At 45.3% G+C, this 13,575-nt stretch overlaps 1 protein-coding gene across 2 annotated transcripts in view; it reads right to left on the bottom strand.

Annotated features, from left to right (window-relative positions):
- Nucleotides 1–13,575, bottom strand: part of MAP3K5 (mitogen-activated protein kinase kinase kinase 5) — a 1,016,304-nt gene that overhangs the window by 476,785 nt on the left and 525,944 nt on the right. For both annotated transcript variants that reach the window (XM_086927404.1, XM_086927403.1), the window contains exon 8: nucleotides 2,028–2,140. In XM_086927404.1, coding sequence (XP_086783530.1) covers nucleotides 2,028–2,140 — 113 coding nt within the window. The remainder of the gene's footprint in view (nucleotides 1–2,027; nucleotides 2,141–13,575) is intronic.

Raw genomic sequence — 13,575 nt, 5'->3', positions numbered from 1 at the left:
GGGTGGCATGGTGAGCAAAAGAACGATGGATTTAACCCAGATCTAATGACGGGGGGTGAATGTTTGATTTGCTATGCATTACGTCCATCATCTGTGTGTCTTTTTCATATCACATGTATGCCGCTACCAGTCTCTATCTAAGATAGCGGACTCCTACCTCCGATCTTGATTAAATTCTGTGTAAAAACTGAAGAGTTGACATTAGGGCAATACATCAAATAGATTTATCACATCAGATGACAAGTCACAAGACTGAGTCTGACTTTCTAGTGTGATATGTAGTTCAAGGCAATAATGCGTTGTTGTTCAGCAATTCAATTAAATGAAAGCATAGAAAAAGTGATGGATGGAATGCTTGAATTTATATTAGCTACTGGTAATCACTTGCGCCTGGCATTTTGGGCTGGCCTGTTCCTATAGGAGCATGGTAAAGACTGATTTGCATATGGCTGGGTCCAAAATAAGGAGGCAGGGTGTGCAAAATAACAATGTACGGGGATGCGGCCCTGAGCAATTTCCAGTGGCTGAGATTATTTCAAGCATTTCATCCATCACATTTTTGTATACTTCAATTTGATTGAATTATTCAGTAGAGAGTTCTTGCTGCATTATTATAATGTGCTTCTTTTGTGTAATACTGAGAAGGGAGAAAGAACAGTGCACGGTCTGATATCAAATGCCTGGTGAGCAGCACTGTAGCACATCAGGTATTCAATGTCCACTATGCACAAGGAGATAATGGAGATGAAAGTGGATTGTGACGAAGGAGGAGGCAGGACGCAGGGGTATAGCTATCAGTGGTGCAGCAAGTGCAGTGGTGCTGGGCCCAGGGTCCTAAGTATCAGTCATTTTCACAATTTCCTTTCTTGCACTAGGGAAGATGGCACCCTAGGTTTGCCACTGGCAGGACAGGCAGCTAAAGCCACTTACAGGAGCCTCCCCTGCATTATTGCCAGTGGCACCACCACTTTAAAGACATGATTACATTCACAATTGTCAGTCAACCAATTCTGCAGAGAATTTTTGCCCATTTTTAAATGATGCTCACGCATCACCTTAAAATAGACACCTATGTTATACAATATAAACTCCTCCATAGCTGCCTACCGTGTGTCTGCAAACTCACAGGCATCCATCTTAAAAAGGGCAAAAATCGGTGGCGTAACGAAACTTGAGGGGGCCCCATAGCAAAGAACATGGAGGGGCCCCCCTCTGGGCTCACTCAGGAGCTCTCACCGCAGTGCAGGGGCCTTTGTTATGCCACTGGCCACTGGCAAAAATTCACAGTAAGATAGAAGCCCGCTGATTTTACAGTGTGTGCCCAAATATTAAAGAACATTTTTTTAAATAACTAGAGAAGGGTAACAAAGTGGGGAGGGGCAGGAAGGGCACGATTGGAGAGGATTTTTTTAAGCAGGATGAGGAGGGAAAGCAATGGAACGTGAAGGAGGGGGTGGGAGAAGAAGAAGCATGGAGTGCAAGGATACGAGCTGTGAGGGCACAGAGAAGCAACACAGGAAGCGAGGCGTGGGGTGGGGGAAAAGTGAAACGGGAAGCAGGACATAGGGAGAAGGAATAAGAAAATACATGTACGCCCATGGAGTGCTTACAGAAAAAGGAAACAACGTCTCCTGAATGCAAGCAAGGCCAGCACACAATTCAACCAATGAGAACAGCGCGAGACCAAAATGTTCCAAGCCACGACATACACTTGAATAGAGAGGTAAGTGAGTGAGAATGTCACTGAATCTGAAGCAAGGATAAGAGCTAGACAACAAAGAAGCTGTCGCTATGTATACTGGAAACAATACGTCTGCTTAGCAGGTGTCTGTAAGGCGAGACTTAAAAAAAACAAAAAAACGGACTTGATGCGAAAATATAATACAAGGAATCACCCTGTTCTGAAAGAATCAGGTAACCAGGCACCACAACTTAAGCAATTTACTTTTGAAAGCCTAAGCTTTGAGGCTAAATCTCACACCTTCACGTGTTTGTTTTTGTGACATGCGAAACTGAGTTATATTTACCAACTTTCCGCAGCTCGAAGGATGTCTCGAACTGGTGCCCGGCTGCCATGAGGAACACGGCATAATTAATTCCGGACTGTAAAGTTGGCTCCGAGTCAAACGCCTTCTTGTACCTGGAAAAACCAGAATTTTAGGTTAAGATTGTATTTCGGTGTCGACATTTTAATTGTTGCCCCATTCATTAGTTATCAAAGCCTTACGTCAGAAATAGTACCTTTCTAAATAATGCAGGGAACTCCACCCTCCCACAAATCTATATTTAGAAAGTTTGCGTTAGGATAAACTGACATCCACGTCACCGTGCCACACAATACACTGCGTGGGATTAATATTTGAACAGCGTGCCGCCATGCTGTTCCCACACAGGCAACCATGCTGTTATGAGTGTAACTAGAAAACAATACAAAGCCCTGCGGCCAAACTACACCGCACAGCCTGGCAACGCGATTACCGCCAATAAGCACTGCTGCCAAAAACACACACCTCAGATGACACGGTACATAGCATACCAACAGGATCGGACTGGCCTCTAGGGCAATCTGGAAATGCCTGAAGGGCTGGTGGGACGTGTGCCAGTTTTCTGGCTGTTTATCGGCCTATTTTATGGTTTAGTTACTGTTGGGCCGATTTTTCTTGTTTATTTACCGAATTTTACCACAAACATTGGCTGCAGCAAACACAAATGCAGGCAGTCTCCCTTACCTTGCAAAACACCAATACAACGTGTCTTTACGAGCTCAAAACAGCCCACATTTGAAATGTGGGACAACTTTTAAGCTATCTGATTCAGCAAAACAGTGAGAAATATACACCTCAGAAGTAAAAAAAAAAAAAGATGGCCGAAAATGTGTGGTAATCTGAGAGTGGAGATGTAAAAGCAACACTAACTTTAAAAATAGAATCACTCATACATAGCCATATACTTATGATTATTTATTCACTTAAAATTACAATGGACTCTTCCAGCCTCAAGAAAAGTGAAAAAGAGAGTTGACTCTCTCCTCCTGAATTTTAGTAGCGAATCCACTGGTGGAAATCAACCATCTTCCTAATAATTACAGCTAATTGCATATCATTTTAGCAGACGTCCATTGGTTAAATCATTTCGGTTTTATAACCTTCTGTCCAATGGTTCTGATTGAAGCACTAGATTTTCTTTTCACTTTTAGCATAATGAATGAGGTCATTTATGAAAGGGAACAGGGTGGGGGTAGGACGATGAGGAAGATTTATCCACAATTCCTCAGGTTTTCGAGTTGGGAGGGGCGTAATCTAGAGATGATTGAGTGATGTTAGACTTTACAGGTGTTTGTATTTTTGGCCATTTGTTCAGGGTCAGACTGGCCTACACAGCAACCTAGCAGTGCCTGAAAGTCTAATCTGTCAGGCTAGTATGTGGGTGGTTTTTTGGGCTGTTTGTAGGCCTGAGTTATGGTCTACTTGTCCGATTTTACTGTTAATTTCCTTGATATTACAACAAACACTGCCAGCAGCAAGCACAAATGCATATAGTCTCCTATAAGTTGCAAAACGCATATACATCATATTTTTACAAGTTCAAAACTGTTCCAGTTTGCAAATGTGAGCCTCTTTTTAAGCTATCGGATTTACTGATGGGGCCAGGTTTATTATTTTGTCAGGGCCTTGATTTATGTCCTAGTCCAAACCTGCATGTGGTTAAAACACAAAATACAGGCCGAGGCCATGGACCGCACTTGGAAGCCCGATCATGCTCAGGAGTGCCCCATAGCAGACTGACAAATCGTCTCAATGTCTGTAAACTGAGTATTTACAGATATGCTGCCTGTGAGGGGAGTGCTGGTATGTTCATACCAACAGCGGCTTCTCCGCTATGGTGGAGGAGTGTCACCCCCCTTTCTGCAGCGTAAAGAAAATAAAAATAAAACAATAATAAACCACGGTTTATTATTGTTTTAACATGTGTCCCTGAGTCTTGGGGGCAGGGCCAGATGGATAACAAACACCCTCAGGAGTGGTATGCACTGTTATCAGTGCGCATGACAGTTTGGCCGTCATGCACACTTTGCATGTTCTCAGCATAGACTGCATTACAGACGGGGTGGAGAACATGCCCGGGTTCCCAGTCCCTGGCTAAGCGCCGAACCACAGCGCTCAGACCAATCACAACGCTGCACTGCAGCATTGTGATTGGCTCAAGGGAGCCTGTGTGCTTCCTGCCGGAGCAGAGCAACGACAGGAAGGGATGGCGAGAAGAGACGCGGCGGCAAGGAGGTAAGTTTATTTATTGTTTACTACCCCTCTGCCCTCCCACCTCTGATCTGTGTAGCCGCCACTGGTTCATACAGCCAGGGGTTGCATTAGATCCATCATTTGGTAGCATTAATGAAATAGTAAGTGCAAGGAAACGCAAAACTGTTTTAATATTTAAACAAGCAACGGCAATAGGTTGCACCTGTGGGACGATTAGCTTTGTCAATCCCTTTTTGTGATGCTCTACAACTTTGGCCTTTTTCCGGCGGATGTGCGGCTTTGTAAAAAAACTAATAATGGAAAATAACAGGTGGGATGACGTGATCGCTGCTGACAGTTGCATCATTCCACTTGTGCATACATGTGTCAAAACGCAAATGTGCACCAGTGGAATGTTGCGGGCACCATTTGGATGAATTTGTATTTACCGATCCAAAATGGTGCGAGCAAAAAAATATTATTGGAGTATGAAAGAGCAAAATTATATTTAAAAAAGTAAAGGACAACAGGGCTTATGGAATTACAGGCACAGCAAATGGAGGGGGAATGGATGGGGCTGAGGAGGGACAAGCATCAAACAAAGTAGAGAGCAATATGGAGGCAGGGAGAATAGCCCAGCATAGGGAGAAGGGACAGAAGAACACAAACGTGGGGCCGGGGAAGGAGTACATGAAAAAGAAGCACACTAAATTAACAACATGGGGAGATGGGACAAGCACATGAGATGAGAACACTTAGTGTGAGGGGATGTGGAGGGATAAATACATAGGAGAAACAAGGGGCAAGGGGGGTAGTCATTTGGGGGAGGAAAAGGGGACAGTAGGTGAGAGCTGGATAACATATACATGCTCATGGAGTGCTTCATCATAAAAAAGTAGATCCCTAAAAGTGAGCAGAGGAATGGTAGAAGTTGGCCAATCAGACTGATGTTAAAGAAGCTATGCTTCATGGGATAGAATAACACAAGGTAGACAAGCTTGGAAAAGGAAAGCCACTTAATACGATTCGAGCAAATGAGAGTGACAAAAAAGCCAACCAACGGTAAAGTATGGTATGAAGCCAAGCAACGGGATGTAAGTGTTTGGGAAGCCCTCAAAAGATCTTTTGTAGCCAGACAGCTCGTGCTGTCTGTTAGGCTTGACATAACAAACACTGGGAAAGCAAACAAAAGTACACAAATATAGGCATTCACAAATGTGCACAGACAATTTATGTTGTTTCTTCTTGCAAGCTGCCTTTTTCTGTGCCCAATACCTGTGACGCATTTTCACCTCAAGCTTTGGCAATAAAAAGAAAAGGATGATGCAGTCATAGGAGTAGAGATGGGCAAGACTCTGAAAGCTCAAGCCAGGCTCGATCCAGATGCCTTTCTTTGGCTAAGCTTGGGGTCCACTTGGAACCTCAAGCCCAAAACAAGCCAACCTTTCACAATAGGGGATGTGGCCCAGTGGCTACAGCAGTTGCCCATGTAACATGGGGGACGAGGGTCAAATCCTGGTCTCGGCTAGCCATCCTGTGAATATCGGAGAATCTCACTGTGCTGAAAAAATATATACTGTAGCCTGTATCTATTGTGAGGAGCTTTTATGTCCCTGGGCAAGGATTGAGCTATGTACAACTGCAGTAAATAAAAAGTTGATTCAGTCCGTCACCTGCTCTAATCTCATCCTCTAAGAAATAAAGTAAAAACATTAACCTCTCATGTCAGAAAGATATACCCATCTATCCGCTGAATTGCACAGCCTGGAAAATCTGGGATCAATCTCAGTTTCCCTGCTTAACCAATAATCCATTTCACAGAGCATCCTTTTTGTTCATAATCACACAAGAGCACCTTCAAATACGTCAGTTCGGGATGTGCACCATGTAAAAAACTCGAGTGCTTGATTTATTTGCCTATATTATTGCTCCATCTATGTATGATAAGAATCTAGATAACATATAGCATACACATGACCCATGACGTGCCTCTTAGTTCACCCAGCAAGTGTCCTCATAAGGGTGTGGACAGGAAAGTTTCTAATGTAATCCTTAATAAATACTTTACAAGTAATCTAGACTAACGTGAAGCCTTTCCACGTGGTACAGAAATGCCCTTTGCTGAATTCTGGAGGCACTGAAGTTTGTAGCATGGTTTCCATTCCACATATGTTTAAGGCTTGGCTCCTGCACAGGTTGTTAGAATCAGAGCCGACCTTTGGTTAAGTTCTGGCTCAGCTTCCCCGGGTAATTTGTTGGCTCATCCACCTCTGCACAGGAGACAGAGAAAGGGGGAGGTTGCACAGAGAAATTGAACAAAGAGTACAAGGGCCACATGTACAAACCTTTTCACTGGTTGCAAACGGAATGCGAATGCATAAAGGCTTTTTGGCAGGTACAAAGCCCAAATAGCGATTCGGTAGAGTGAAATCAAATAGCAATTTGGTTTTTGCGATTCGGTATTAGCAAGGGGTCTATGTTGAGTGCGTCCCTTCCTAACAGTGACTCACAGTGGCATGTATGAATGATTTGCAACTAAAATGCGGTCGCAAAACATTTGCATTTTACTGCCTACTTCAAATAGGTAGTAACCCAGTCACAAACGGTTTTGTACCTTTGCTCACAAGTGATGCTGTCACATAAGTCCTGCACTATTCTGCACTGGGGTGGCTGGAGATGAACTCCTTCAGCTTTCGTTTCTAGCTGCTAGTAGCTGGGCTTGTGGTAACTAACACTTTAAAATAAGCATTGACATAGCCAATAGGTCTCCCCTTTGGGACCTTATAAGTGTTTAGTTATCCAACGCAATATCCTTGGTGCAACAACATCAAGTGTTGCATAGCTAAACACTTATAAGGTCCAAAGGCGAGACCTATTTGCTATGCCAATGCTTGTTTTTAGTGAGTGGCTCATGCAGGTATGCCACTGTGAGGTAGACATGCTGCAAGTGATTTTACAGGAGCCCCTGTGACATTTAGCCTCTTCAAATTGTATCTTGGGTTTGGTTTAATACTTCTAGCTCCCATTCCCGTCTGATCACACCCAATGCATACTTAAATGTCCCATGTACAGCCGGGGTTCACACTCCTTTTACCCCTGCTCTCCAGTGACACTTTACCTGTCATGGGTGGTGGTGGTGGACGAGGTGGTGGTGGTGGACGAGGTGGTGGTGGTGGACGAGGTGGTGGTGGTGGTGGTGGATGTGGTGGTGGTGGTGGTGGATGTGGTGGTGGTGGTGGACGTGGATGTGGTGGTAGTGGACGTGGTGGTGATGGTGGACGTGATGTTGGATGTGGTGGACTTGGTGTTGGATGTGGTGGACATGGTGGTGGATGTGGTGGTGGTGGACATGGTGGTGGTGGACATGTTGGTGGTGGTGGTGGTCGTGGTGGTGGTGGCCGTGGTGGCGGTGGACGTGGTGGCGGTGGACGTGGTGGCGGTGGTGGATGTGGTGGTGGACGAGGTGGTGGTGGACGAGGAGGTGGTGGATGTGGTGGTGGACGACTATTGGGTAGGAGGTTGCTGGCAGAATGCAGAAGGAGAGGAGGTACTCAAAGGGGGCACATGGGAGAGCAGAAAGAGACCGAATATTAAAGCAACAAGCAGTTTCTGCATGGTAACCGGGACCAGAGACTCACAGCATTTACTTTTGCATAAACGTGTGCATGTTTTGCATTGGGTTGTTTTGCGACTTGTATACGTTTAGCGTTTCCCTTGCGGGAGCGACCAGCGGTACCATCTGTTTTGAAAGCGCAATCGAGATAATTAAAAACAGATGGCGCCGCTGCTTGCTTCCAAATGTGCACGAGTTGCAATACAAACAAATGGAAAATATGCACACGTTTAGGCAAAAGTCCTGAGCCATGGCTAAAGGTCCCCCTAAGAGGCACTTGAGCGCTGCGTAGGCGAGACCTAAAACCAGCGGATGATGCGTTCTCGACACAAGTTATATCTCTGTATATAGGTCTCTAAAATTCTATTCACTGGGCTTTGCTGTCACGGCCCATAGTGAACAAAAAGTATGAGGCGATCCTTTAACCAGGACAACCCAAATGTTAACTTTGTGTAAAGTTAATGGGTAAAATACAAAAGCTTAACATATTGCCATAGGGTTGAACACTGCTGCGTTGTGACTTCCAAACCAAAGTGTAACCATTAGTGAATATACAAAGGAATGTGGATTGAGAAAGATCGGTGGCATGTGGGCAGAAATGGTACAAAAGTGCTGTGCCAATGGTGCTCATTTGTTCCTGTTATGCGCAGCTCTCATGTACTTTTATACAGTTAGCCTGGTAGTTGAGGGGGATTAAATCATAGGAAAATCTATCAAAAAACAAAATCCCCCACAAAAAAGGAAAAAATAAATGGCCTGTTTCAGTCAGTTATTTCACAGGAACTTCTGTTATGAAAAAATCTAAACTATCTATCAGGAGTCAGAATTAATAATGAAAGAAAACACTAGGAACAAGGAGGGCTTTGCTGTCATAGCTCAGTATAAGAAGAAGTCTGTAAATTTGTGTAAGCAAAGGTTAACCACTTCACTACTACGATGGGTGACGATATATCGGGTTACTCTTGCGCTCTCAATTTACGGGTTGGGGTATGTCTCAGTGTATTGAAATGGCATTGGTTTAAGGGAACCACCCCACCCTCCTGATTGGGACCAAAAGGACCTCACTATATCAGTAAAAAGTTTCCAGAGCACACACTTGAAACTATTCAGTAAATCAGTCAATATGACACACATTTCTTGTATTTTTCTTGGTCTTTAATTTTATATAATCACAGCCCTGAGGAAGTCGTGGGGAACACCCTAGACAGACGAAAGACATGTTGGCTGGCAGGGCAAATCAAAAGAAAGAAAATTAAAGACCAAGAAAAATACAAGTTATTGACTGATTTACTGAATAGTCATAAGAGTGTATGTATTTCTTCCACAGACATCCTTCCCCACTATGCCTTTGTATACTCCCGCCCTGATGAATGTGTAGCCCCGGCTGGGGCTATACACCGAAACGCGCGTTGGCGCTGTCTACATCTGGGGACCATCTGAGCGATCTGGGATTCTATTCCAACTATTATCACCAAATCAATCATTGGCTATATTCTTATGGAGTTGTGTGTTTGTGACCAGAGCTGTATGTGTGTTGGTATGAAAGTGTTGATTGGCATGTGGGTTGCTGTGAGGATGTGACTTAATCGCTTTTTTGTATATTCTTTATATCAAACAATAATGATCTATATTTAATGTAATGATTCAGACTACAATTATGTATTAAAAAAATTGTTGTCTCATTTAATAAAATCTTTATAACTTTGTAATTACACTGAGATTCTTATGTGTGGTTCAGGGTTTAGTATAAATATATAAGGACCTCCCCGAGGCCTACTCTTGAATATTATGGGCAGGTAATCCTCCTTTGCCTTGTTTCTTAGTTATAAGAGTGTGCTCTGGAAACTTGTTAAAGGTTAACCACTCATCAATTTGCTACTTAGGGCCTGATTATACCGCCAAACTCACAGTGGCGCAGCGGTGGCAGTGCGGCTCCTGCGGGACAGGTGGTCCAACCGCAGTATTACAACTTTGGCGGTCAGACAGCGAGGAGCCTGCCGCAACTGCTGGGGGAGAGGAGTTGGCCTAACATTTAGGGCGGTCGACCTCAAATCTGGGGAACTGGGATCGAGTCTCGGCAATGACGCTGAACATCCTGTGATTCTGGGAAAATCACTTAATCTCCCCGGGCCTAACAAAAAAAATGAATGCGTCCTTGTGTAATGCAACTGGTGCTATGTAAAGTGCTTCGATACCCGATTCGGGTCAAGTTTGCGCTATATAAAACAGTTTTTTTTTTAAACTGCTGGGGATCCACGATCCCTCGGCAGTGGTGCAGCAATATGCTGGCGGTGCCACTGCCGCACTGCCAAGCATATTACAACTTTACAGACCGCCACACTTTTCATGCCGGTGAGCCCGCCATGAAAAGTGTGCCAGGAAAGTAAGGTGCTCCTGTGCATGGGGGGCCATGCAAGTGGGCACATGTTATGCTCCCCTATGTGCATGCACCACTGTTCCTGCATGGCATGGACTGCACAGTTCATGCCGTGGAAGAATGGACTTTAGCGTCCCTCGGCGCTGTAGTTCTAAGGCGCCCATATGGGCCTTAGAACTGCATCGCTGATGGACCACCAAAACACCGCCTGCCAAGCAATAAGGAAACTCGTAATCTGGCTGTCGACTCTTTTGGTGTGGGAGCGGGGCGATGGAGTGGCGGCCCACTCCCATACCGTCAAAGCCCTAATGAGGCCCTTAGTCTCTTACCTGTAATCTAGGGGACAATATTTCTACATTTAAAACCTCTATTCATAGCATCATTAAGTAGAATAATTTAATGTCATGGGCCACTGAACATTGTGCTATATTACTTTAAATAAATTAGAACGAGTTTTAACATATTTGTGAGGAGCTGATGCATAATGGTATTTTATTCACCATCTAGATGGTGAAAAAAAGGTAGGAGAGCTTGGTTAATAAGCAGAAGTGGAGAAAATGACACCTGCAGCTGGGTTGCAACAATGAACAGAGATACCCACGTCGTGCACATATCTGAAGACTAGCGCTTTTATGGCACAAGCTTTTAGGTTAACTGGTCTTTCTCCCAGTGATTTTTATTAGAGAGGAGCAGTATATGGTCATCCATACAGGGTGTCACCATTAGAAGTTTAGCTCCTACTTCCCATTCAAAGCCAAGCACATGGGGGCTGACTGCAGGTGGGGTGGGTTGGGAGCTGTGACATCTCCACGACCCTGCCGAAACTGAATAAACAAATGAAACACTTGGCAGAGCACGGGGCAGCTGCTGTTGTCCATTTGGAGTTGGGAGGTATGCTGTGCCCCGATGCTTAATTTGTAAAGGGATAAGAGAAGGTGCCCAAAGATTTTTCCAGAAGCCCATGGCCGGTGCTATGTAATGTTGGGGTTGCTGAATACCAAGGATGCATAGTCTTGATTCTACGTCATGCCTCTCATCTACCACCTGATTCTGCTTTCTCCTTTATCTCACTCTTTCAGATTCTTTTTCACCCTTGCTTTCCTTCTTTATCAATGTTTTCCATCTTTTGCAGCATTCTTCTTTCTCCTTTGCATGTTTTCCGTCTCTTGCAATGGGTCTAAACCTAATGAGGAAAACTAAGTGACGGTCCTCAAAAAAAGAGCTGGGTGTCCACACCTACAACCACTGGCTCAAATCATCACTGTTGTAACCCTCTCCTAGTTCCAGTAATACCTGTGCTGTCACAGCCGACACACAGATGGCATCTATGGAGAGGACTGGGGGGTGGAGAAAAGGGATTTGAACGGAATGGAGAAACAAGCATTTACAATGCAATGGTCTCGGCATTGTTAAAGTTAGAGCTATTGGCATTGCTCATGACATTATTTTTATTTGTTTTTAAAACATATAAATAAATGGCACTGTCATTTACAAAGCCAATAGCTTAATCTCTTGCAAATGCGAGACCTATTGCATTTGCACCCACACACAGAGCCACACACACAAAGCCACCCACACACACACATACAGAGCCACACACACAAAGCCACCCACACATACACACAGCCAGAGAGCGAGACTCTAATGTTTACTTCAGTCGTCGCTGAAGGGAAAAGCTTTTCCGAATCATGAATTGGAATGGTTTAGTGGAATTGCATTAGTATTTTAAAGAAAGTGTTTTAGCGGCCACACACTTTCAAGTTTACCTTATCTGAGGGGTTGTGGCAATTAATAACAATACTGTTAATATTATTAACAATATTAATGGTGGTAATCACAAAAATATGAATAATAAAAATATTCCCTCGGAGCCCGCGCGGGGCCTGTGCGTCAGGGCTGCTTTTCGAGGCGGCGTGTCTAAGATCACAGCCTGTGTGCAGGCCGCTGGGATCTGGACGGACAGCCCCTGCTAATGTGCTTGAAGGGGTCACCGGCTTGGCAGGTTCATGGGACTGGCAGCTTCTATTGAGAATCATTTGGTAGTTTTTCTAGAGCGCATTGTGCCACGCTTATGCCATTTCTAGGCTCTGTAAACAAGAGAGTGTGCTATTGTTCAATGGAAGACGCGCCGTCGGGGCATCTGATGCGTTAATAGAAGTGGGGGCGGGGAGGAGGGGGGGGGGGGGGGGAGTCGCTCTTCAATTCTTTTACTGGAAATGTCTTTTTGCTTCATGTTTTTGAAGGAGAAACCAGGAAGTGCTGCGAACAGCTGTATGTTAAGAGAACAGGACGCCGTGAAAAGATTGACGTTTATGGCTGCAGACGGTTCAGCGAGTCCTTCCACTTTACCTCTGTACACTGGTCCCAATGAAGGTCGCTGTGCCCAAGATTACAGTCGTGTGCAGGCAGCCGGGATTTGTTTGTGTTGCTGCAGATAACGTGCATCATGTGTGCTAATTGTTACATTTGGCCGCAACAGAGGTGGTGTGTGCTGGAGTACAATCCCTTTAATCATTTTACGGTGAGACCTGCGCTTTATAGAACAGATATAGGGCCCTGGGTCTTTTTGGACACCGTTTATTCCACCGCATTGACGCCTGAAGCGCAATTCTAAAAGCTATGTCTAATATCCTTTTCACAATTTAATTTTGACCCTTTGCTTATCTGCAATATAAAATTACATAGTGACTATTATTAGCGGGTTGTGGATGAATAAATAAATTAAATGACATTTTATCGATCACCTACTTGAAACTATTTGTACCCAAGAGAAACCAAAAACCCTAAAGTAATAAAACTGCAGATTTTAAAGCAGCCTCCGAGGTGTGGCACTAGGTTTATTTATTGCGCTGCGGTCGTTACAAAAAATACAAAGAAACCCAGACTGGGAACCCATACCCGCCCTGGCAAGTGTTGTCAGAGCCGCCCCCGTGGGAGCACAGGGAGGAGACTGCGAGCGAGCGGCGAGCGCCTTCCGGGCCTGCGGTGGTGACAGAGAGCAGGCGGCTGGTGCTTTACGAGGCTGGGCGGGAGAGGCGGCTGCAGGGCTCTGGGCGCGGGCTGCGGGGGCCTTGCGGGCCGGCGGCGGGGACTTGGGTGCCGCTGCAGGAGCCTTCGGCGGGGACTGGGAGCGAGCGGCCGCTGGCTTCAGAGGGGACCGGGACTGGGACCGAGCTGGCAAAGACATACGACTCTTCACCGGGGAGCGGACCAGAGCCCTCGGCGGACTCCGGGAGCGAGCCGCAGGGGGGGGGGGGGGGGGGGGTTGCGGGGCAGAGCGGGACCGGGACGCAGGGGTCTTCAGAGGGGACCGGGAGCAGCAACAGAAATTGCTACGTCCATCCCGG

Source organism: Lissotriton vulgaris, chromosome 6, assembly GCF_964263255.1.
Source record: "Lissotriton vulgaris chromosome 6, aLisVul1.2, whole genome shotgun sequence".
In the NCBI taxonomy this organism is placed as follows: Eukaryota; Metazoa; Chordata; class Amphibia; order Caudata; family Salamandridae; genus Lissotriton; species Lissotriton vulgaris.
This window is presented reverse-complemented; position numbering and strand designations above follow the sequence as displayed.